We start from the raw sequence: 26,176 nt of genomic DNA on the forward strand, positions 1-26,176 counted from the left end.
GACCCCAGCGCCCCCACAGCCCTACGAGCTGGGTTCCCAGGAGACGTCCCGGGAGACCCTGTCCTGACCCCTCTCCCCACCCAGCCCGTGGGGCCCCACCGGGACTGTTCCCTGAGGGGTCCTTGTCGACCCCTAAACGGGAGACTCCCTACTGGCAGTGAAGAGAAGGCCCAGTCAGCCTCCCGCACCGCCCCACAACACTTCCTGCCCAGGGCCGGGAGATACCGGGCGGGCAGCAACAGGCAGAGGAGCTGGCCTCACCCCCGGGATCTCCTGAGGCCGGCCTCCAGTATCCATCCCTTGGGCTCCCTGCACATCACCCTATGGTAACCGTAAGGCACTCCTGGCAGAAACCTGAACCAGGTCCCAACAGCATGGAAACACATGCTTGCCCCTTCTGTTGCCTATCTTCCGTTTTCAGTCTTCCATACTCTTAAGTTGTCTCCCATCCTGTTTCTGAGCATCTCCCTGAGGCATCTTCAGCACCTGTCACTTCTGCCTAACTCCATTCCATTTGTCATCAGGAAAGACCACAAGATACTCTGTGGGACTTTAAGACAATTTACATCGCGGAGCCAGATAGGGACCGAGGGCAGTGTCTACATTAGACTCAGGTGAGACAATGGACATGTATGACTGCTTTGGCCACTACAATCCAAGAGATCCTAGGAACTCCTTGCACACTGGGCCAACAGCTACATTCTGATGTGCTGGAGGTATGGGTGTGGCTACCACCCAATCTGGAGTCACAGCTGCCATGAGAGCCGGTGCTCACACACACACACACACACACACACACACACACACACACACTGCATCCCCATAGTCTGCCCACTTCCACACAAATCAGACAGGGAGGTGGACAGGACCTCGTATCTATCCTGGGTGGAAGAGATTTCAGAGGCTCCCCATGAGGCTAGCCCTTGATCCATAGCCCCATGCAAATGTCACAGTTGTCAAGATGTCTTCAGTCACATTTAGGAAATGCAAAGATACAGGAAGAATTTCTTAGACTCTCCTTGCCACCAGATCACTGAAGCCTCCCTAACTAGCCAACTTGTGAGTGACACTAGGAACTCCTGGAATTAATAACAATTCAGAGACAGTAAAAATTCCAAGGGCTGGGGAAGGTAGCTCTAGTGGCAGAGCCCCAAGTTCAAACCCCAGTACTGCCAAAAAGAGGAGTCCTGTAAAAAAGAATCCTGAGGGAATACATTATAAGCCAAAAACAAACAACAAAAACTAGCCACTGTTAGAGCACCTATCTAATAGGAGGGAAGCCCCAAGTTCAAATCCCAATACTGCCAAAAGAGAGAGAGAAGGGGAAGGTTCTGTATAAAAGAATGAGAGAGAATACCAAAATTGAGAGACAAAGGGTAAATTAAGAGAAACAACAACAAAAGCAATACTTGCAAAACTGTATGGTGTAAGTGAACTGAACACCTGGGGGGGAAGGGAGAGGGGGGAGGGGGGTATGAGGGACAAGGTAACAAACAGTACAAGAAATGTATCCAATGCCTAACGTATGAAACTGTAACCTCTCTGTACATCAGTTTTATAATAAAAAATTTAAAAAAAAAGAATGAGAGAGTATTTATAGTATTACCAGCCAGAAAAAAAAAAAAAAAAGCCCTACTAGCCACTCACTATCCGCAGCCCACATGTAGTTATGGGTGCCTTGGAATAAGTGCAGTGGATACAGCATGCTAGGGGCATCACACAGGGCCCTTCCACCGGGATCTCAGCCTCCAGTAAGGACTCTTCCTTTAAGCAAGGACTGACAGCTGCTTTTCTTTGGCCCAGTGAGAGCTGTTACTACATCCAGCTCACTGAAGTGTCTGAGGGCTCCTCACACTGCTCAAAGTGCACAAAACTGCTTGTCTTAAGCCCACCCATACAATCCTTATGTAAATGGACAGACATAGCCCCAATATGATTGTTTTTGGAGAAGGGTTTCTACGACACAAGTAAGGTTAAATGAAGCTCTATGTGGAGGCCCTGATCCAACAGGGCCAGTGCCAGTATAAGAGATGAGCAGAGTGCTCCCTCTGCTTGTCACAACACAGTGAGGTGCTGTCCACAAGGTAAAACCCTCACCAGAACCCAAACTTGCTGGGACCCCCAGTTCGTGGACTTTCAGACTCCAGGACTGTGAGAATCCAGGGTGTTTGGTGGCAGTAGTCCACCCAGAACAGTTCCCAAGGGGGTCTGACACTCTTGTGAGTACTGCAAGCCAAGCTTCTGCTCCAGGGAGGGCATGGTGCTGCTTCATAAAGCAACCCAGGACATTCTCATACTTGTATACATCCTCCTTGACCAGATGCCATGACATAGGGGAGACCCAGCACCAGCCAACACCCTTTCTGAGCACCCAACCAAAGCGAGGCCAGGGCCCTAAGCCCAGGAAGTCCCCACCCAAATCTTACTCACTGCCTAACTTCTGAGTTAGCATGAGATACAATTATCTCTGGCTCAGCACCAAAATGCTATGCCTATTCCCCAAATGATTCACTTCTAAACATTTGTTTCCAAAAATACTTTATTAAACAATATACCCATAATCTATAACATGATCCAAAAATACAGGTAAACAACTTTACATTATTTAATAAAAAGATTTACATTAACATCTCTCCTGTACAAAGGGAACATAGGTAATAATCCCTTGAAAATAGGATGTGACATTCATGTTAAAGCTCTATCATCCTTTTGGATGGAGTGTGGTGAAGGAAACCACAAAGCACAGATCTAGGAGACACTTCCCAGACACTCTCAAAGAGAATACTCTTCTTAGTCTTCCCTTGCTTTAAACTCTCACCACAGGAACAGTCACTGCTGGCTAAAAAAAATCTAAGAAAGCCTTAAATCTTTCATACATTCCTCATTATTGCAAACCATGAAGACCAAGCCTCCAAACCCTAGCCATGGCTGACTCTTGGCTCTGTGGTCACAGGAGGAAGCTGCTCTTTGGACAGTTATTGCTCAAAGCAGGCCCTGCAAAGAGCTGCAGGGACAAGTGAGGAGGCAGAGTGCTGGGTGCTGTGTGGACAGGAGTGAGCCAGGTGGTCTGCCCTAGCTACCCACAACCCTTCCCACCAGCATGGCTCTTCATGCAGACTGGAAGACAGCCAGCCGGTAGGCTGGTTCATGCTGCTCTTACATGCACCTGCGCCACACAGGCTCCAACCTGAAGGATAGACAGGACGGCCAGGCAACAGCTCCCTGCCTGGTCCACGGCACATTCCACTAGCACATTCACAGATCTGGAGGCTCCGTTTAATAAGCTTTTTATTTAATACATCATACTGCTTTTCCTGCAAGACAATTAGAAAAATCCCTCCATTGCTGACTATGCAATGCTGAAAATGAGGAAAATGACTTGATTTTTTTTCCTCTCAAGAAAACACTTCTGCACTGCAGTGAACCTCACCACAGGTGATGCGTACCCTTGGCACAGGGAAGGCAGCTGCCAGAGTGACATGATGTGAGGGGTTCAGCTCAGATCCCCTCAGTCCACAAGATGCAGGTGGCCGCACAACCTCTTCCAGGGCAGGTCTGGCTCGGCAGGTGTGGAGGATCTGCCCCACATAAACCTGAACACCTTGTAAGCACAGGTGGTCAGACCTTAAGGAGCGAGGCCCAAGGGCCCAGCAGCATGACGCCAATGTCCCTGCAGTGTCACATTCTTTTCAACCTGTGGCCATTCTGGAAAGTGCTTCCTGCTTGCAGAGGGCAGTGACAGTCAGGACAGGCATCCTATCAGGCACCAAATGACATCCAGAGAACTTTCTTAACTTGTTTTCTGTTGTTTGGTGCTAGGGTCAAGCACAGGCTTCACACTTCATTTGCTAGGCAAATTCCCAAACCTGTTCTCAAGTATGTGCATACTGTTTGGTTGACATTATTGTGACTGGAGAAAGGAAAGCCAATACAGTATCAGTCCACAGTGGCACGAGCATGGCACCACCACATGGGAAATAGGGAAGACCCCTGCCTGCCCAGGGAACCCCGCTGGGCCTCAGGAAGCTGGAAGACAAAACCAAACCAGCCTCCCGGCACCTCTTCCAACAGATAACATTTCTACTTAGTGATGACAGGGTAGAGACATCCCAGGATGAAGTCAATTCTAACTCAGCTCCTCAGGCAGTGTCTGATCACAAACTTCTTGTGCTTATAAAAATGACAAAGTAGCTGGGCAAGCCTTTAGGAGGCTGAGGTAGGAGGGTGGTAAGTTTGAGGCCAGCCTATACTACAAAGGGACACTCTGTTAAAAATAATAATAAAGTATGTACAAGATCTCATGGGTTTCTCAGCACCAGGAAAAAAGAAAAATCCTTTTCTCACTTATTTTCCCTAATCTTGAAATATCTGTGTCAACAAAATGGTCTTATAAACTAAAAAAATGTATCTCAGTTTCATGCTTGGCTAAGAATGAGATGGACCCTCCAGCCCTGACCTCAGGGCCCTTTCCTTTCTGAGCTGCTGGAAAACATCTGCACATCTAAGGGAAGCCCTGGGGACTCAACATGGAAGAGCTACTGCAACAGTTGCCACTGGCTGCCCTCATAGGCCACAGGGAAGGGTCAGCACCACTAACCAACACATACAGTAGACACACGCACAGGCCACTCCACTGGCTTGTCAGTTCTGACAACCCAGGAACAGAACGTAGAGAATATCAGCCCCCATGCCACCCTGACCTCAGTGTCCCTGCTATCCTCATTCTCATTCATTCCTGGTGTCAGTGAAGAGCTGGACAATGGAAGGAAAGCATATTGGAACTGGCTACCAGATGGAAACAGCAGGTCAGTCCAAGGCCCTCCATAGAGAGAGGAAGCCCTCCCTCCTTAGGCTGGGATTCTACATCTCAGTTCTTTTCCTGTGTGAGGATGGCTTCCGTTGGTCCCACAGACTCGGAATACATGCTAGAGGATGGCTGAGTCTATGGAGGCTCGACACAAGGTACGGCCACAAACATATCTCAACAGGCGATGTGTATGTATTTTCTCCAACTATTACCAAAAGGACTATTCAACATTGATTTGGTGAATGCATATTAAACAAGTATATCTATCTACCTTCATTCCAGAACTACTATTGGGTACGTGAATTCACAAATCAAGTCACATAACTGTATTCCCCTTGGTTGTAAGCTACGGGTCTAGTGGTATGCAACATAAACAGAGTTCTAAAACCAGCTTGTAGTAGACAGACTCACTTCATAGACACACAGACGCACGAGCTTCATGCTATTACAATAATTTCATCTTCACAGTAGAGGTGTCAGGAATTTCCAGAGAAACGGACATCAGCCCAGTGGTTAGGATGCTTGGCAGTGCTGACTGTGGTACCTAACAGCCGAGGCTGATGGAGAGCCGTTTCCTCGGAAAGGTGAATCTCCAGGAGGACAGCAAGTCTTTGCTAAAAGGCTGTGCACCTTGAGGCAGAGGCAACTCCTCCTGGGAAAGCCCCGCCCTCCCAGGCACATCAGAGGTGTCCTGTTCAAGAGTCCATGCCGCCAGAGTCAAGATGAGAACAAAGCTCCAGGGCATCAATGCTCACAGAGCGGCAGATAGCCTTCCTGGTGTCATATACCAGAAAACAGCAGGCGGACACTCAAGGCTGATTTTGGTCACAAAACAGTGGTGATGTGCCAGGTTAAAATGTCTCCACCATGTCCTTTGCCTGGCAGCCTGAGTTTAAAAATACCCACTCTTGGCCCCAGGCTGGCCTAAAGGCTGCCATGGCAAGAGCTAGGGAGTCTGTACATAATCGCTGTGGCAAATCCTTCAGAGGTTTCTTATCTGTGAAAACAGGATGTGGTGGTTTCTTATTTTAGAAAACATCCAAAATCATAACTGGCCACTGAGTTATGAAGTAGCAGTCGAAATAAGGTAGTTTTAAAATTAAAGAAAATATTGCAACACAAAAGAAGGAATATATTAATTTGCTCTTCAATCTGGGCACACAGCCTCTTCCTTACTTCTTCTTCCTCTTTTCCTGAACACACCTGGGACAGAACCTGTGAGGAGAAAGGCACAGGAATCGGCCCTTTGTGTCACTTCTGCAACATGCAGGACACCAAGCCCCCACCTCCTCCATGTCCCAGGGCATGTGGACTCTGGTGAGTCAGAGACGAAGGACAGCCACTCAACAGCTGCACAGCCTTCCCTCTTGGGAATGCTGCCACAAGAAGGTCTGTACTCTGATGTTCACAGATGCACATCCAGACAGCCTCATGATGGAATATATAAAGCTGCTCATTCTTCCTTGGCTGGTTACAGGGTAGCAATGCCCACTGCAGGGCTGTAGCTAGCTGGTGAAGATATCCAGGGGGATGGGCATGCTAAGGGCCAAACCAGGAAGTACGTTTGTCAGGTCTATGGACACCAGCCCCAGACTCAGCATTGGGCCTGGAAGCTGCACAAGCCCAACACTCAGGGAAGCATGGCAGAAGAGTAGGGGGATAGGCATTCCCAAACTACAGCAACTATTCATGATACACAAGGATGGTGGAGTTGGCTCCATGTGCAGAAGGCACTCACTCACCTGTGACAACTACCTTCGCATCCCTCTGCAACCCCCTTGCTTAGAGCAAGACCCCCAGCACCTGTGTAGAAGCAATAGCCCTGCACATAGCAACGTGTCAGCCAGCAGCTCCAGATCTCACTGCTTAGCCCACACATGCAAAGGAGCCATCCACCACCCCCCATCCAGATGGCTTCTCTGCCTAGTGCTACATCTTACACAGTGCCACTGCCAAGCTTATAGGCTCTCACAGTCAGATCCGACTTCCTGCTGCTGTTGTCCTACCTGGAAGTGCTGTAAAAAAAACTCACTTTGGGGGCTGGGAATGTGGTTTAGTGGTAGAGTGCTTGCCTAGGATGCAAGAAACCCTGGGTTCAATTCCTCAGTACCACATAAACAGAAAAAGCTGGAAGTGGCTCTGTGGCTCAAGTGGGAGAGTGCTAGCCTTGAGCAAAAAAGAAGCCAGAGACAGTGCTCAGGCCTTGAGTTCAGTCCCCAGGACTGGCAAACAAACAAAATCACTTTGTTCAAATCAAACTCAAAATCAGCTCTACCTGCCTTGTGCCCTGCCCTAACCACACAGGTCTGCTCTTTCTTCGCCATCCCTTTCCTCAGCTCAGAGCTGTCATCCCATGAGAAGCAGAGCCACATGATAAGGTGTCTGCTGTCACATGCCCACCCACAGCCCTTGCCATATGTCCCAATCGTGCATAAGGCACAGCCAAGATCCCTTCTTGGAATGCCAGAGCAGTCCTGGACATGCAAGAGTGAGGCGGCAGTCAGCAGTTGAGATGAGGTGAGTCTGCACTAACATCACACACATCAGTGTGTACCCATCAGTGAACACACACATCGGTGGGTGCCCAAGGAGCCCTCCTTTTTCTCTGTGGCCCTTGCACAGATACCAGAGAACAACTTATCTTCACTAGCCATGGGCTGTCCTGCAGGAATTTCTGTCTATTTACACAGCAAGCAGACCTTACCATGACTGGCTCTGCATGTCACTATGGGAAGAGGATAGAATTTCTGCTCTTTAAGAACATGAGCCCTAGCACTATGTATACAGAAAAAGCCAGAAGTGGCTCAAGTGGTAGAGTGCTGGCCTTGAGCAAAAAGAAGCCAGGGACATTGCTCAGGCCGAGTTCAAGCGCCAGGCCTGGCAAAAACAAAACAAAACAAAACAAAAAAAAAACCCATGAACCTACTTTTAGTGCAGACCAACAAAACCAAGGTTTTATTTAAATGAAATCTTAGGAACATACTGAACAGTAGCACTGACCAGATACAGACCAAAAAGAACTCATAAGCTTTCTGTATCAACTCCTAGGAAAAGGGCCCTCACTGGCCCATGCTAATTCTCACGCTCCCCATCCATGTCAGACTTTCCCAGGGACAAAAACCCGTGTACCTCGCTTTCATTTAAGATGATGTCTACCTCATTTACAATGGAAGCATGGGGTATGTCTTAGCAGTACAGCACCTGTCTAGCATACACAATGCCCTGGCAGAATTCCATCCCCAGCACCTCCATCAAAGATAACAACCAAAAGAAGCCAGAATAGTTCTTCTTCAGGAAACAGCAGTATAAACACAGAAACTTAACATCATGTCCCTGGGTCAGCTGGAGGGGGTGAGGGGAGAGGAGGCAGATGTCCCTACAAGATTGCCCCACTCCCACCAGCCAGGATTAGCGCTGCAGCAATAGTGGGAATACACCACAGGGTTGAGAGGCAGACAGGCTGCAGCTGGAAACCAACTCCAGGCCATTAAGAGCCTCCTCAGGGCAAAGCCCATAGGCAGGAGCAAGCAAAACAGGTACCCACATACTAACCACTTTCCTTTGGGCTTCGTGGTGAGGTCCACACAAGCGAAGTGAAACCACTCAATTGGACACTGATGGAAGAAGAGAGCCTCAGTCACTCTGCATCCTGCAGACCAATGAGTCTCACCCCGCTCCCACTCTAGTCCCAAACACTCACATCTGGATTATCGCAGCCAATCATCTCCCCATAGGACACCTGGTGGCAGAGGCAGTATGTAGGCTCATTCGGATCCACAGGCATGTCCAGGACGTCAGAGGGATGCACAGACAGGATGGTGTCCGTGAACTCAGACCTGCAGGTGGGAAGAGCACGCTGACCACAGGGTGACAAGAGGTAGGCATGGTGGACCAGGCACTGACCCCCAGGGCCCTCATGCCATGTGTGGGCCCAAGACTCCCTTTTGCTGTGTCTGACAACAAATAAGCTCCAGCAGGAAATCTAAATGGGTTATGTGAACTACTCAACATGAACCAAATGATTGCTAACTCCTGACTGGTACTTGAGCCTGAGCAAATTTCCAGCATGTGTTTTGGAGATGCATTTTCAACAAAAATCACAAAACCCCTCTGGCTGCACAAGTAAGAAAATATGTAAAGACATGAGCCAATTGTTAAGCAAGTTTCCTTGGATCATCACCAACCCTAAAACTTAGGAACAGCGGGGGTAAATGGCAGACCACAGGATGAGGGTGAGAAGCCCCCCTAGCCAAATCACAAGGGCATGGAGGACACAAGCACCTAGAGGCTGTGGCATGCTCCCCACTCAGTGCCAGTGTGAGCTGCTCCCATCCTTCAGGGGCAAAAGAGCCCCTAGCCTTAGTCTTCCAGCTGGTAGCCTCAGGGCCCCTCCCCTCTGCACTGGCCCTCCTGGGCCTCTCTCCACATCCCATGCCAACTGGCATTTGAGATAAACTTGCCTGTGTCCAACCACAGGCAGACCAACCACAGGTCAGGGCACTGCCATCTCTGCCAGACAGCCCTGACCTGACCAGACAGCCCTTGCCACAAGGCCAGTATGTTCTGTGCCCAGGCCACTTTGCATCTGCACAGGGACCTTCCCAATACCAGACCCAGGCAGCTCCTCTGTTTCCTGTGTGCCCTCAGTCCCAGGACCCACCCACCCACACACCTACCACAGGAGCCACCTCCAAAGGTTAGCCTTGGTTGGTCCTTAATCTTCACAGCTGCCATCCAAGTTCCCAGCAGCTGTCTGACCTACCTGCTCAGGATCCCTCCACCTGCCCTCACCCTACCACAGTCACATGCCACACCCTGGAACTGCAAGGACTGTGCCCCGGGCAGCTTCCTCTTTTCCTATGTTCTCAGGTATGTGTGTGAGCTGTAGAGAGGTCTAGACAGTGTAGTCCCCCTTAAGCACAGTCCCTGCCCCACCCACAAACCAAGGAATATTCATTGCAATAAATCCTTAGGAGGTCTATGACAGAGAAGGCAAAGCACAGTTGCAGCCAGGGGAAGAAAATGGAGGCTGGCCCCACAGTCAACCACACTCTGTCCTCTGCATTCCTTTCCAAATGCTCCCCAGGCTTTTCAACTGCATACATGTGTAATGTAAATATCCATTTGGCGCTCCTAAACACACACCTGGCAACCAAGAAGCCTCCAGGAACCTGCGTTTCTCCCCTGCAGCTCACTGGCCCTTCTACCCTGGGTGTGTGTCACATCTGAAGCATGAATGGCAACAATGCTGCCAAGCATGTCCTAAGTGGTCTATTCAGGTGGGCAGCTAGCTATCTGCTTCCACTATGGAAGGCCTGTGATACTCGGCATCTAAGCCTCCTGGCTCTATGGTCCCTGCACCAGTGGAACACAGAGCAACCCTGAGCAGGCAAGCTCTCCAGACCCTCTGTGGTGCGCTTCCTCACTGACTCAGGACACTCAGCAGTGAGTCCCAGGTGGTCCCCAAATTACTGGGTTTGAGGGTATCAGCCAGATCAGGGGCAACAGGAGATAGCAAAACAGGCTGAGGGGACTCCCCAGCAAGGAGCTCCCATGGGAAGCCCGCACTCCTTATGCAGGCCTAGGCAATCCAAGCTCTTAAGATCTGCCTTCCAATTCATTTGGCCCTTCTATCCCCAGGACAGATTGAACCAGGAAGAGGAACCAGGAGTCTGCTTCAGGTCTAATTCCCAAAGTTTCTGATGGCCCCTTCATTCCTACACCTACGTCCTGCCTTGCGGGCAAGAGCCTCAGCTATGGAGTCTCAGACAGGAAACAACAGCTGAAAGGTCTGGGAACAGCCTTGGCTCACAGGGGCACAGTCAGGAAACAAGAGCTGAGAGGTCTGTGGACAGCCTCAGCTATGGAGTCTCAGTCAGGAAACAGATGAGAATTCTGGAGATGGCCTAGGCCAGGTGGCGAAGGAGCTAAGGATGCTGTCTGACCCCAGGAACAGACTCTACAGACTGCAGCATCACCGATGCCAGCCTATGGAACTCCACTGCACACAGGGAGAGGACATATGCAGAGCACCAGGCTAATGAGGGGCCAGGCCATGCCCTTTAGACACACTAGGTCCTACCCTGACCCAGTGAGTGCAAGGTTTGTCACCTTCTGGTTGTCTTTCCAGATGCCCCTTCAGAGGAGGCTGCCTAGCAGAGTGCGCTGCAATAGCCTACCAAGAGGTTTATGAAACAGTAACGGGGCTGGGAATATGGCCTAGTGGCAAGAGAGCTCGCCTCCTATACATGAAACCCTGGGTTCGATTCTCCAGCACCACATATCTAGAAAACGGCCAAAAGTGGCGCTGTGGCTCAAGTGGCAGAGTGATAGCCTTGAGCAAAAAGGAAGCCAGGGACAGTGCTCAGGCCCTGAGTCCAAGCCCCAGGACTGGCCAAAAAAAAAAAGAAAAAGAAAAAAAGAAACAACAGTAATATCGCAAGGCAATGGAGAAGAAAAGCACTGGACATGACCAACATGCAGCAGTTACCCCACCATCAGGCCTAGCCCCGTCATGGCTGTTGACATCAGCCTAGCAGAGGCCTGAAAGCAGTGGTCAAACCACCATCACCCACTATGAGGCAGGCAGCTGTCAATGCCAAGCAGGAGACCTTAGCTCCCACTGCCAATGTCAAGCTGTGTGTATCCGTGGACACCCTGAGGTGCCTGAGTTGGTCCTTAGGTCTGAGGAGGAAGCTCCAATCAGAGGGAGCCTGGGCCTCCCCACCATCTGGAGACCTGGTCATGGGATCCTAGGGCCACACATGTTCTGTGAATCTTTTTTTTTTTTAATTTAATTTATTAATTGAACACAAATTTTTTTGACAAGGTGCTGTGCAAAAAGGGTACAGTTACATAGTAGGGCAGTGTGTACATTTCTTGTGATATCTTATGCCCTGTTTTTCTTTCCCTTCTCTAGGTCAGGTAGACATATATATACAATATACAATGTATCAAGAACATATACAGTAGCCACGTGGCCAAGCCCAAGAAAATTCACCTAGGGCTTTAAATGTAATGTCGATATTAGACAATATGTCGACAGTAGTCTTATATGAACGTACATACATAGCTTTTGAGCTATTGTATTCCACCGAGAGGTCAATTTTTGACCTTTATATGTTGAGTAGTTGTTTGGTTTTAGTTACATACTCTTGGGTCGCTCTGTGAATCTCTTAAGAGAGGAGAAATGAGCAATTCCTGCACAAGCCCTGGATGCATACCAGCCTTTGGATTCCAGGCAGGAGGAAGCAGAGACTCAGCATGCTGAGTCAGGAAAGCACAGCTCAGCAAACTTAAAATCATCCTTTCAAACAGCAGAAGCACAGGAGCAACGGAGCCAAGAAGGGAGTCTGCTTAGCTCCTGGCCTGGTGGAGCTGGAGGCTCTCCAAGGCTACCCAAACAGCACAGCCACCAACCTAAAATAGTTCAGGACCTCCAGCTTGTGGCCAGGTCCTCACAGGACCTGTGCTGAACCTGGGAGCCTCAAAAGCAGAGTACAAGTCCCTGAAGCCTTAAGACTCCGAGGAACATGGACTATTTGCATGTGGCCAGGCCAGGCCCACCTAGACCCTGGGAAGCAGTGTGAGCAGGCCATGGGCAGCCTCTAGGGAGGACAAGCCTGAGGCTGAGGCCCCCTGTGCTTTTGGCCCAGAGCCAGGAAGGCCCCTATGTGACACTGCAAGGCCTCCTACCGGTGCCACCCACCACTACCAGTTCAGTCTGCCTGGACTAGAAAAGAGAAGTATACCCTGGGGAAGAACAGAAATTCAGTATCCACATCTTCTCTACCTAACATTAGATAGGCAATAAAAAAAAATCTTAAGACTCTCAGGTGCCAGTGGCTCTAGCCTACAATCCTGGCAACGAGGAGGCTGAGATCTGAGGATTACAGTTTGAAGACAACCCCCACAAGAAATTCCATGAGACTTATCTCCAATTAATTGCAAAAAATATCCAAGAGTGAAGCTGTGGCTCAAGTGGTAGTGCACAAGCCTTGAGTGCCAAGACCCTGAGTTCAAGCTCCAGGACTGGTACCAAAAAAAAAAAGAAAAAAAGGAAAAAAAAAAAAAAAAAAAGCCCTAAGACCTAAAATAAGCAGGAAAAGAGGACTGAAATCAACGTGGTTGGGGGGAGTTGGTTTACACAGGTAGACACTGGTATTAGATGTTAGATTTGTAGACGATCACTTTAAAGAGCTACCATAAATGCTAAAAGAAACATAAATGAAATGAACACAAATGTGGGTAACACAAAAAGTAACCAAAACCTATTAAAAAAGAGGAGGAGGAAGGAATGCAATGGGTGCTCTAGAACTAGAAACCCCAGCTGTGACATGAGCAACAACAACCTGGTCTCCTATCTACTGCCTGAAGAACAGACCATAGCACAAGCAGGCATCATCAGCCCCCATCAACATCATTGTGCTGCATGATCTGTGGTGAGATATGTGGTCAGCTTCACCAGCACACATGAGACTACACACTCTAAAGATCACACTGGAATTCCACTGAGCAGAGAAGGGGAACTGTGCCGGTGCTAAAGTGGAATTCTGCTGAAGGAAGGAAGCAGGATACACTAGACACTGTGAAGAGGCGCTCTGGAGCTCTGCCCCATCGGCACAGCTCACTCCAGAAACCCAAGCCATCCAATCTGGGTCCTCAAAAAGAAAAGTGGCGGGCTGGGGATATAGCCTAGTGGCAAGAGTGCCTGCCTCGGATACACGAGGCCCTAGGTTCGATTCCCCAGCACCACATATACAGAAAACGGCCAGAAGCGGCACTGTGGCTCAAGTGGCAGAGTGCTAGCCTTGAGCGGGAAGAAGCCAGGGACAGTGCTCAGGCCCTGAGTCCAAGGCCCAGGACTGGCCAAAAAAAAAAAAAAAAAAGAAAAGTGGCGAAGATTACACAGCTTTCCCCAAAGCCCTGGGTTCAATGCCCAGCACCACAAAAACAATAAAATCAAATGTTAAATAAAAAAGCCAGGCCTAGCAGCATGCACAAGATTAGCTAGGATTATAGACATGAGCCACTAGTGCCCAGCCAAATTCTTTAAGACAAAAATTTTGGCCAGGATATACATCAGTGGTACAGTACATGTTTAACAAATGCAAGGCCCTGGATTCCCTGGATCATTAAAAAAAATTAAACACCAGTACTTCTTCCCTTTTTTTGTCAATAAAACTATTCAGACCTCTCCCAGAACTGTCAGAACCATCTTCACCTCATGAAGCAGCACAAGGCCTGTGGGGGAGGATGCCAACAAGATAACATCCTAAAGTTCAAGACAAATGACACTGCTGGATGCCAGTGGCTCAGGCCTGTAACCCTAACTATTGAGGCAAAAGGAAGGAGGAAGGAACAGGATGGCGAGGTGTGGAAAAACAACGGTTAAACTCACAAGACTAAACAAAAGGTCTAGGAAACACACTTGGGAGAGCACATGATAGTCAGGAGGACGTCTACTACAGAAGTGCTGGTCACATACACTGGGGGGCAGAGGACATGGGGATGCCGTAAAACACGGCAAGGGTCTCCAGCAGCAGTTGGTCGTGGACTAGCCCACAATGACAAGTTCACCTCACAGAAAGTTCACCTCACAGCAATTCATTACACTATATGTTCATTTTGTGTATCACTTAACAACATGGAAGTGTTCAAAGTCTTTTTTGTTGTTGTTGTTGTTGGCTGTGGGACTTGAACTCAGGGCCCGGGCACTATCCCTGAGCCTCTTTGGGCTCAAGGCTAGTGCTCTACCACTTGAGCCACAGTGCCATTTTCAGGTTTTTTGAGTGATTAGTTAGAGATAAGAGTTGTATAGCAACTTTTCTGCACAGACTGGCTTTGAACTGCAATCCTCAGATCGCAGCCTCCTGAGTAGCTAGGATTATAGACATGAGCCACTAGTGCCCAGCCAAATTCTTTTTTAAGACAAAAATTTTGGCCAGGATATACATCAGTGGTACAGTACATGTTTAACAAATGCAAGGCCCTGGATTCCCTGGATCATTAAAAAAAAATTAAACACCAGTACTTCTTCCCTTTTTTTGTCAATAAAACTATTCAGACCTCTCCCAGAACTGTCAGAACCATCTTCACCTCATGAAGCAGCACAAGGCCTGTGGGGGAGGATGCCAACAAGACAACATCCTAAAGTTCAAGACAAATGACACTGCTGGATGCCAGTGGCTCAGGCCTGTAACCCTAACTACTCAGGAGGCTGAGACCTGAGGATTAAGGTTCAAAGCCAGTTGGGCAGCAAAGTCCCTGAGATTCTTATCTCCAATGAACCACCAAAAAGCTGGAAGTGGAGTGCTCAAGTGGTAGAGCACTGCCCTTGAACTTTTTTAAAAAGCTCAAGGATAATGTGCAGGCCAAGTTCAAGCCTTAATCAAGACCAGCAGAAAGATAAATGACATGTATATACAACAGATGTAGTGTAGTCCAAATACATGCTTAAAATATGTATTTCTAAGACAATTAACAGCTGAGCAGCAGAGACTGACTCGTGCCTATAATCCTAGCTACTCAGGAGGCTGATATCTGAGCAGACAAGTCTGAACGACTCTCAATTCCAATTAATCAACAAGAAGTCAGAAGAGATGTGGATTAAGTGGCAGAGTGCCAGCCTTGAGTAAAAAAGCTATGTGACAGTGCTAGGCCCTGAGTTCAAGCCCTGGTACCAGAACCAACAACAACAACAAAAAACTAAGACAAGGAATATATAAATACAGATTCACATTCAGCCAAAGTCAACTTCATTGAGAATAGCTTAAATGGCAACATCAGTAACCACTCAGTATTCTCTGGTTACTGAAGGTATACATGAGGGCTAACAATGAGACACGGCTATGTGCCAAGGAACCATTCCACCTAGGGGCTCAGACCTTGCAGCCCCACTGGAGTACTGGCAGCTCCAGTGCTGTACAAGGGCCACTGTGAGCACTGCTTTGCTCAGCACCCGCAGAGCAATCAGAGCCTGAAGTCCCTGAACTGGGTCAATATTCACCCAGAGGCTCCTGCTGTTGCCCATACTACACAAATACACATTGTGTTCCTCTGGAAGAAACAGACAGTAAAGCCCCTTACCCGCCTTTGTGCTTCTTTTTCTTTGGAGTATCTTCTTCTGAGGTCCTCCTGCCTCTACCTCGGGAGCTTCTTTTTTCTTTCTGACTCCGACCTTCTGAAAAACAATGGAGTCCCACATTATTTTCCTTGAAGTGATTGAAGCTGGATAAGACTCATCAAGTGCCTAACACTTTTTGACAAAATTCTTCAAAGTCCCCTAGCTTAGAGTAATTAAAACAAAGAGAACACCAGCAGACTTGCTTTTCAGTCCTCGTCCTCCCGTGCTTTCAAAGTCACTGCCATCCATCTTGTCCTTCAGGTCTGCCTCAAATCGTGCCAGGTCAGCATCAAGCCTTCGGATGTGTTTGTCCACCTGCAAAAGGGCATTTCTTGAAAGCCTGGACCTTATCTGATGGCACATGCCTGTAAATCCCCGAAACTCAGGAGGTAAAAATCAATGAGAATCTTGGTTCAAATTAAGCATAGGTGGGCTGGGAATATGGCCTAGTGGTAGAGTACTTGCCTTGCAAACCTGTAGCCCTGGGTTCAATTCCTCAGCACCACATGTATAGAAAGAGCCAGAAGTAGCACCGTAGCTCAAGTGGCTTATAGAGTGCTAGCCTTGAGTAAAAAGAAGCCAGGGATAGTTCTCAGGCCCAGAGTCCAAGCCCCAGTACTGGCAAATAATAATAATAATAAATAAATAAAAACAAATTAAGCATAGGCAAAGCAGTTAAGCAGTTAGCAAAATTCCATCTTAACCAGTAAGACAAGTGTAATGGTCTCTGTCTATAACTCAGCTACTCAGATGTGGACAGGAGGATCACAGTTCAGGCCAGACCAAGGCCAAATCACAAGATTCTAGCCAAAAGAAAGGGTGTGGCCCAAGGAGCAGAGCAATTCCTTAGCAAGTACAAGTCGGAGTTCAAAAATCACAGTACTACAAGAAATAAGGTCTAACATTACAAGAGTATGAGGCCCTGAATCCATGCCCTAGTTATTTAATTAACAAAATCTGGTAGAGCACTAGACTAGCCAAAACAAAACCTGAGTCGAACCCCAGTACTGTAGCTAACTAAACGCAAGAGCTGGGAATGTAGGTCAGTGGTAGTGTTTCCCTAGCATGTGTGAGACCCTGGGTTTAATTCCTACTATTAAATTAAAAAAAAAAAAAAAACCAACTTGTAATAGCTCCCCCACCAAATAAGCAAAAAAGCCTAGAAACAAAACTACTGGAGTCTCAGATGACAGCTCCACTTGTCAATGTGTGCTCACTGAGACTGCTCCTCCTTGCTACTGTGTCTACCTGAACGCACTGTGCTGAGGCTTTCCCTGCCATGTACAGAAGGCAGGTAAGAGCCATACCCCATCCCAGGCGAGAGCTTCCCATCCTATTCCCGTCCTCACCATCTCATGAGAGCCCCCCGCCCAGCACCACCACCACTACCACTATCCCCACTATCCCCACTATCCCAGGCAAGAGCTTCCTATCCCACCATCTGAGACAGGAGCTCCCCCCTCCCCCCACCTGCCCTCACCATCTCAGGTGGGAGCCAGCCCCTTCCTCATCCTCCCCTCACCATCTCGTAGGTCTGCATGGCCAGCTGCACCTTATCATCACTGTACTCTTTGCACTTGTTGTATGCATTCTGAATCTTCTGCAGGTGCTCCACTCGCTGATCAGAAGAAAGAGTCTTCACTGTGGAGATGTACTCTGCAGCCAGGATGTCAATCTCTGCTTTCTTATCTGGTAGAGACAGGTGAGAGGCTAGCCCTGTACCAAGGTGCAATGCATGTCACCAGACTGGCAGCAAATCTGACATCACCTAAAGTGCTTGGCAAAAGGTGGACCATGGATTGGGAATGTGGCTTAGTGGTAGAGTGCTGGCCTAGCATGAATGAAACCCTGGGTTCGATTCCTCAGCGCCACATAAACAGAAAAAGCCAGAAGTGGCACTGTGACTCCAGTGGTAGAGTGCTAGCCTTGAGCAAAAGAAGCCAGGGACAGTGCCCAGGCCCTGAGTTCAAGCCCCAGGACTGGCAAAAAAAAAAAAAAAAAAGGTGGCCCAACACCAGCCAAGGGATGGGGTGTGCTTTATGCCTAAGCACTTTACCACAGCAGGTCCCACTAGAGTTGTCAGCAAATGCTCAGTGCTCTTGGGCTCCCCAGCACCCTCTGGATAAATAAGCTATACAGTCATCTTACGTAGGACATGGCAGACCATCCTTGGTCATGTACCCCAAAGATATGAGCACTCAAGCACCAGGAGACAACTCAACATCTAATCCACAGTAAGACTGTAAACTTCCACTCACACCACAGAACTCCAGGCAGAGCACAGGAACATACAGCCACATGCTTCCATGTGGACCAATCCCATAAAAGGTGACAATGAATGAAAACACAAGCCATGAGAAAGCATGTGCATGCCCAGATTAACACCACTGGCAGAGACAAGACCAAATTCTTTGCTCTTGTTGAGGAAAGACATGTACAGATGCAGGTGGGGAGTTGCCACCAAAGAGCAGCATGGGCAGGAGTGACAAGAAAGGACCCACAGGCCTCCAGGCAAAGGATACAATATCTCCTTCTGACAGGTAGGAACAAGAAATTCCACTTAAGGCATTTGCTAACCCATCTGTATATGCTAGGTGCTGGTTTCTGAATGGATGCTCTATTTCACAGGTTTCCCCTTTCCCAAGACACTGAACCAACAAACTACAAACCACAGTGCTTCCAATCTGGCAAAGGCCCAATACAGCAAGCATTCTCCCATACCAAAGCATGTTATCATGAAACTTAAAACTGGAAATGAAGAAAACATATCAAAGTTTCATAATAGGAAAGAAGAAATCACATACATAAAGGACCAAATAGCCATGTGTCATTTGGGGGGAAGATGACTAGAGTAAGGGTGAGTGTGCCCGCCACAGAATGTGAGCTATATGCCTGATGAGTATGTTAGCAGACACGCGAAATCTACAGAGTGCTAGTAGCTCAGGCCTGTAATCCTAGCTATTCTGGAGGTTGAGATCTGAGATCTTGATAGGCCAGGTAGGAAAGTCCATGAGACTCTTATTTCCAATTAACAACCAAAATGCCAGAATTGGAGTTGTGGCTCAAGTGGCAGAGTGCTAGCCTTGAGCAAAAGAAACTCAGGGACAGTCTCCAGGCCCTGAATTCAAGCCCCAGGATAAGCAACAAAACACACACATTAAAAAAGAAAAAAATCCAAATGGCATGAGATTTCTCAACATCAAAATGAAAACTAGGAAACAATGCAGTGATGCCAGCATTTTGAAAGGAAAGGACCATGAGCCTGGACTTTTGTATCCAGCCAGACCAATGGCCACACCAACTTTTCAGTCATGCAACATCAGCAAAATTTTCCCATCCAGGTCTTTGTGATCAGGAAGCTACCTGCAGTATGCTGGCCACCCAGGACTTGCACCCACGACAAGAACGTCACCAGCACTCAGTCAATCAGGCTAGGAGTCTTTATTGAGCTGTGCACAACATCTGCTCTCCACCATCAGGATGGTAAAGAACAGCAGTGAGCCACCGCAGGGCTGGTTTTTTGGTGTTTTTTTTCATTGTTGTTATTTTTTCTGAATAATTACTTATTTATTGTCAAAGTTATGTACAGAAGGGTTACAGTTTCATATGTAAGGCAGTGGGTACATTTCTTATACAATTTGTTACCTCCCCCCTCATACCTCCTCCCCCCTCCCCCTTTCCCTCCCCACCCCTCCATGAGTTGTTCGGTTGGTTTACACCAAATGGTTTTGTAACTATTGCTTTTGGAGTTGTTCGTCTTTTTATCCTTTGTCTCTCGATTTTGATATTCCCTTTCCCTTCCCTAGTTCTAATACCACTATATACAGTATCCAGGGTACTCAGATGAGATACAGTAATAGTGCGGGGACAACCACAGGAAGGGGATACAGGAAGATCATCAATAAAAAAAAGCTACGGCTCCCTTAAGATCCAGGGCTGAGATTTTAAAGGTAGAAGCTACATTCTACAGCAGGTGGTCATGCAGCACTGATGCAGGGGGTTAACGCAGGGGGTAGAGCAAGCCACAAATGGGTTAAGCAAGCCATTTACAGACGCAGAATTTTGTGGCTGATCTAACTAATATCAACTTTATTTTAACAATTGTTACCATGTTTCCCTAATATCAACTAGGCAAGCATGAATGGGCTAAAACAATCCAGTACTCAATCATAAGTGAACCAACCTGACAGTTGCCATGGCAGTTTTGTAACTACTACTATGGTGCTACCTAGATACAGAGAGGAACAAGGGCTAGATATAAATGGCAAACTACAAGGAACTAGTCTCATGGGTGGGGGGTGCTGCCCTCTAGCATGGAGTCACCAAAATGGAGTTATAGAAGCTAAGAGTAAACTCTAAGAGAGTAAAATTTTACAAGCCCTATTGTTTCTAGGAGCTCAGGGAGCTACACTTTTCCTTGGTTCTCACACTACCAGAAGAGAGGCTCCACCAAACAAAGAAGCTAACCATAAAAAGGACATTAAGAGTCAAGGTCAGCAGGTCCTCTAAAATAGAGTAAGTGACTGGTTGCTAGTGGCTCACACCTGTCATCCTAGCTACTCCAGAGGCTGAGATCTGAGGATCCTGATTCAGAGCCAGCCCAGGCAGGGAAAGTCCCTCAGACTCTTAGTTTCAATTGACCAACAGAAAACTGGAAGTGGGGCTGTGGCTTAAAGTGGTAGAGCACTAGCACTGAGCAGAAGAGCTCTGTGACAGTGTCCAGGCCCTAAGTTCAAGCCCCGAGGCTGGCACAAAAATTTAAAAAAAAATTTTTAAAGGTAAGCCAAGTCAAATGCTGGTGGTTCACACCTAAAATCCTAGCTATTCAAGTGGCTAAGATCTAAGGATAAAAGTTTGAAGCCAGCAGAAGCAGATAAATCCTACAGACTCTATGTCCAATTAACCAGCAAAAAGGTGAAACTGGAGGCATGTTTCAAGTGGTAGAATGCCAGAAGTGAGTGATGTAAGACAATGAGGCCTTGAGTTTAAGCCCCAAAAACATCACAGAAAAATAATTAAAATTTAAAGCAAAGTAAGGGGTGACAGTGTCCAGTAGAGAAAAATGTACGTATTACCTGGATTGTGAAATGTAACTCCTCTGTACAACATCTTAATAATAACAATAAAACAATATATTAAAAATTAGCCGGGGGCTGGGGATATGGCCTAGTGGCAAGAGAGCTTGCCTCGTATACATGAGGCCCTGGGTTCAATTCCCCAGCACCACATATACAGAAAATGGCCATAAGTGGCGATGTGGCTCAAGTGGCAGAGTGCTAGCCTTGAGCAAAAAAAAAAGAGGCCAGGGACAGTGCTCAGGCCCTGAGTCCAAGCCCCAGGACTGGCCAAAAATAAATAAATAAATAAAAATAAAAAATAAAAAAATAAAAATTAGCCAGGCCAGGCACTAGTGGATCATGCCTGGAATCCTAGCTACTCAGGAGGCTGAGATCTGAGGATCATGGCTCAAAGCCTGTCTAGGCAGCAAAGCCTGAGAGACTCTTATCTCCAATTAAGCACCAAAAGGCTGGAATGGAGCTGTGGCTGAAGTGGTAGAGCACTAGCCTTGAGCACAAAAGCTCAGGGACAATGCCCAGATGCTGAGTTCAAGCCCCAGGACTGGAGGACTGGTGTATGCATGCGTGTGTGTGTGTGTGTGTGCGCCCACACACATGCACGCCCCACACATACATGCAAGCCCATGCACACACACATAAACACACAAAAGAGGATAAAGAAGGTGGGTGCTAGTAGCTTACGACTATAATCCTAGCTGAAATCTGAGCATAGCCAACCCAGACAAACATATCCATAAGACTCTTGCCTCCAATTAATATCCTAAAAGACAGAAGTATGGCTCAAGAATATGAAAGCCAGGGGGAGGTAGGGGAAAAATGAGATAGGAGGTAACAAGTTGGATAAGAAATGTACTCCCTTACATGTGAATCTGTACTTTATTTTGACAATAGGAAGGAAGGAAGGAAGGAAGGAAGGAAGGAAGGAAGGAAGGAAGGAAGGAAGGAAGGAAGGAGAGAATATGAAAGCCAAGTGAGAGAGCTCAAGAACCTAAGTTCAAGTTTCAGTAGTGGCACAAAAGATAAAAAAAAGTGGAGGAAGAATCCTGGAAGAATTCCAAGGCAACAAATACACAGAAGGCTCCGACCCAGACAAGAAGAGGCCTAGGAAAGGGACCTGCAGACCTGCTGTGAAGCCTGAAGGTCAGATAAATCAACAACTCCAAGAAATCTAGTTATTCAAAAAACATCAGGTAGGCTAGGAATATGGCCTAGTGGCAAGTGTGCTTGCCTCGTATACATGAAGCTCTGGGTTCAATTCCCCAGCACCACATATGCAGAAAATGGCCAGAAGTGGCGCTGTGGCTCAAGTGGTAGAGTGCTAGCCTTGAGCAAAAAGAAGCCAGGGACAGTGATCAGGCCCTGAGTCCAAGGCTCAGGACTGGCAAAAAAAAACACAAACCATCAGGTAAACACACAGCTGGGTGGTAGTTCTAACTACCTACACAGCTATGCAATGGACTTACTGGTCTCCTCACAAACTACAAGCCCACACCTACAGATGGGAAGGGCTTGTGAAGGCTTCTTCAGCTGCAATGAACTAACTGAACACAGTCTGAAACTGACTAGAAATAAGAAAGAACAACAAAAATATGTGTTTAGGAACAAGAGTTAAATACTAAGGGAACAAAAGTAATCTAAATTTTTATAGTTGAGCATCCCAAATCAAAAATTCAAAAAGTCCCCAAATCTGAAACTTTTATTTTTTTTGGTGGGGGAGGGCAGTCTCAGGGCCTAGACTCAGGGCCTGAGCTCTGTTCCTGGCTTCTTTTTGCTCAAGGATAGCACTCTATCTCTTGAGGCACAACACTAGTTCTGGCTTTTTCTGTTTATGTGGTGCTGAAGAATTGAACCCAGGGCCTCATGCATGGTAGGCAAGCACCCTGCCGCTAAGCCACATTCCCAGCAAATCTGAAACTTTTTGAGCACTGTCAGGAAGCCACAATGGAAGATCCCACACCTGACCTCAGGCGACAGCTACATGAAGCCATTACAATGCAGTTCAGTGAACACTAAGTTTTATCACAAAATCTTCAACAATGTCACATAAAGTCACCTTCAATTCTTGCATTTTAGTGTTTAGACTTAAGTCCTGGTCCCAAGATGCTTCATTATATATGTAAATATCTTGTAACTGGAAAATATCAGAAATCCAAAACATTGGTGATCCCAAGCATTGTGGATGAGGGACACTCAATCTACATGTATTTGTAAACAGGGAAGTTGGTTGGTTTTTTTGTTTTGTTTTGTTTTGTGCTAGTACTGGGGTTTGAACTAGGGGCCTGAGCAATATCCCTTATTTTATTCACTCAAGGTTGATGCTCTACCACTTGAGCCACAGGTCTATTTCAGGCTTTCTGGTGGTAAACTGGAAATAAGTCTCAGAACTTTCATGCCTGGGTTGGCTTTGAACTATGGATCCTCAGATGTCAGTCTCCTAAGTAATTAGGATTACAAGTGTGAACCATTGACACTCAGCAACAGAAAAAAAAATTCATGTTATTATTGTTTTTTTGCTGTTGTTACAGTTCTGGGGCTTGAACTCAGGGCCTGGGCATTGACTCTGATATTTTTGTTATTGTTGTTGTTGTTCAAGGCACTACTATTTGACTCACAGCTCCATTTCTGGCTTTTTTGGTAGTTAATTGTAGACAAGAATCTCATGCACTTTCCTGCCCAGGCTGGCTTCAAACTGTGACCCTCAGCTCTCAGCCTCCTGAGTAGCCAGGATTACAAACATGAACTACTGATACCCAGCTAGAAAGAGGAAATTTTTTTTTTTTTTTTGCCAGTCCTGGGCCTTGGACTCAGGGCCTGAGCACTGTGCCTGGCTTCTTTTTGCACAAGGCTAGCACTCTACCACTTGAGCCACAGCACCAGTTCTGGCCATTTTCTATATATGTGGTGCTGGGGAATTGAACCCAGGGCTTCATGTAAAGGAGGCAAGCACTCTTGCCACTAGGCCATATTCCCAGCCCCAAGAGGAAATTTTTTAAGAAAAGAAAAGATAACAAATATTTTGACAGAAAAGGATGATGGCTAAGAACATGTGGCATGAAATTGTACAAGAACCCAAAAAACTATACCTGACTTCATTCATTCATTTATTCCAGTGCTGAGACTTGAACTCAGAGCCTGGGCACTGTCCCTAAGCTTTTTGCTCAAGGCTAGCACTCTACTACTTGAGCCACAGAGCCACTTCAGGCCTTTTCTGTTTATGTGATGCTGAGGAATTGAACCCAGGGCTTCAGGCATGTTAGGCAAGCACTCTACCGCTAAGCCACATTCCCAGAGAAAGCAGTAGAGTACTTGCTTAGCATGCATGAAGCCCTGGGTTTGATTCCTCCGCACCACATAAACAGAAAAAGCCAGAAGTGGCGCTGTGGTTCAAGTGGCAGAGTGCTAACCTTGAGCAAAAAAAAAGCCAGGGACAGTGCTCAGGCCCTGAGTTCAAGCCCCAGGACTGGCAAAAAGAAAAAAAAAAGCACCAGTGTTAAGGTGGGCACCAGGGGCTCATGCTTGTAAACCAAGCTACTCAGGAGGCTGAGCTCTGAGGATCTCAGTTCAAATCCATCTTGGGCAGGGAAGTCCATGAATCCTTTATTTGCAATGAAACAGAAAAAAGCCAGTAGTAGAACTGTGGCTCAAATGTTAGTATGCCACCCATGAGCAAGCAAGCCCAGCAAGTGAGCAAAAAAAGCCAAGGGAACACAGTGCACCAGGGCTCATTCCTGTAACCCTAGCTACTCAGGAAGCTGAGATCTGAGGGTTGAAATTTGAAGCCAGCCCTAGGAGGAAACTCAGTGAGACGCTCATCTCCAATTAACCACCAAAAACCCAGAGATGAAGCAGTGGCTCAAGTGCTCTACTCTTGAGCAAAAAAGGGATTCTGCCCAGATCCTGAGTTTAAGCCCCAGGAGCAGCACAAAGTAAATAAATAAAAAGCTAAGGCATATAGCCCTGGGTTCAAATCCTCAGCACCACAGAAACAGAAAAAGCTGGAAGTGGCACTGTGGCTCAAGTGGTAGAGTGCTAGCCTTGAGCAAAAAGAAGCCAGGGACAGCGCCCAAGCCATGAGTTCAAGCCCCAGGACTGGCAAAAATAAAAAATAAGCGCTAAGCACTCTCTGTACATCACCTTGACAATAAAATTAAATTAAAAAAAATAAAGCTAAGGAACATTATTTCTAGCCCCAGGGTCAGCAAACATGTGCATGCAAACACACACAGTACCAGTGCTTGCCAGGTACCAGTTACTCGCATTTATAACCCTCACTGGACAGGAGGCTGAGATTTGGAGGACCATAGTTCGGGGATACCCAGCAGAAAAGTCCAAGAAACTCTCTCTCCAAAATAACCAGCAAAAGGCAGGGCTAGAGGTGTGGCTCAAGTTGCATAGCACAAGCTATGGGCAAGCAAGCCCAGTGAGAGGCCCTGAGTTCAAATCCTGAGGCCAGCAAAAAAAAAAAAAAAAAAGTGCCAGTGTTCCATGCTTCCCATCCCCACTGAGGCTAAGGAAGGGGGATCTAGAGTTCCAGGCCAACTTGGGCTACAGGAGACAGCCTGTCTCAAAACATAACAACAACAATAATATAACTATTACTAATAAAAATACCAGCATTCCTTTGAGGACCCTGTACCATGCCCCAAGCTGGGCCATGGCCCCATTGCACTGAGTCCCCTCCAAGCTATCTGCCACCCTACATCCTCCTCTACAACCCTGCATCCCCCTGAACCTCTCCCTGGTTGGCTCTAAATGGACCCACCTTCTGTCCTCTGGTCTAACTCACGCATCAACTGGAAATTCCTCTGAAGTTCGCAGGGAAGGTTCTCAATGCCTGAAAGGGAGATGAAAGCTCTCAGGAAGACAAGTCTGCCTCTTAGGCCTTATCCTGAAGTCTTAACAGCTATCACAATTTGTCTTCTGTCTCTGGGTTTGGGGAGTAAACTGACTGACACAATGTTGACAGAAGCTACAGAAGCATCCAGAAGCAAGAGAAGTTAGTAGGAATCACAGGAAACAACTTCCAGCAGAGGGAGGGAAAATAGCCATGACTGGATTGCTTCCCTCAGTGAACTGCAAGTTCCAAGACTCAAGTCAGAACCTGAGTCCTCCTGAATCTCTCTGCCTTTGCCCCGAAGTCTAGATGATCGGACGCTGCAGACCACA

The 26,176-nt window shown here is 47.3% G+C and overlaps 1 protein-coding gene across 2 annotated transcripts in view; it reads right to left on the reverse strand.

Annotated features, from left to right (window-relative positions):
* Nucleotides 1-2,521: 2,521 nt before the first annotated feature.
* The window catches only part of Ing5 (inhibitor of growth family member 5), a 31,366-nt gene continuing 7,711 nt past the window's right edge, over nt 2,522-26,176 (reverse strand). For both annotated transcript variants that reach the window (XM_048344348.1, XM_048344347.1), the window contains exons 2-8: nt 25,773-25,844; nt 17,455-17,621; nt 16,136-16,247; nt 15,896-15,989; nt 8,508-8,643; nt 8,360-8,421; nt 2,522-6,022 (exon numbers count right to left, since the gene is read on the reverse strand). In XM_048344348.1, the coding sequence (XP_048200305.1) occupies nt 5,980-6,022; nt 8,360-8,421; nt 8,508-8,643; nt 15,896-15,989; nt 16,136-16,247; nt 17,455-17,621; nt 25,773-25,800 (642 nt within the window). In that variant the 5' untranslated portion in view covers nt 25,801-25,844 and the 3' untranslated portion in view covers nt 2,522-5,979. The remainder of the gene's footprint in view (nt 6,023-8,359; nt 8,422-8,507; nt 8,644-15,895; nt 15,990-16,135; nt 16,248-17,454; nt 17,622-25,772; nt 25,845-26,176) is intronic.

The sequence above is a fragment of the Perognathus longimembris genome, chromosome 4 (assembly GCF_023159225.1).
Source record: "Perognathus longimembris pacificus isolate PPM17 chromosome 4, ASM2315922v1, whole genome shotgun sequence".
In the NCBI taxonomy this organism is placed as follows: domain Eukaryota; kingdom Metazoa; phylum Chordata; class Mammalia; order Rodentia; family Heteromyidae; genus Perognathus; species Perognathus longimembris.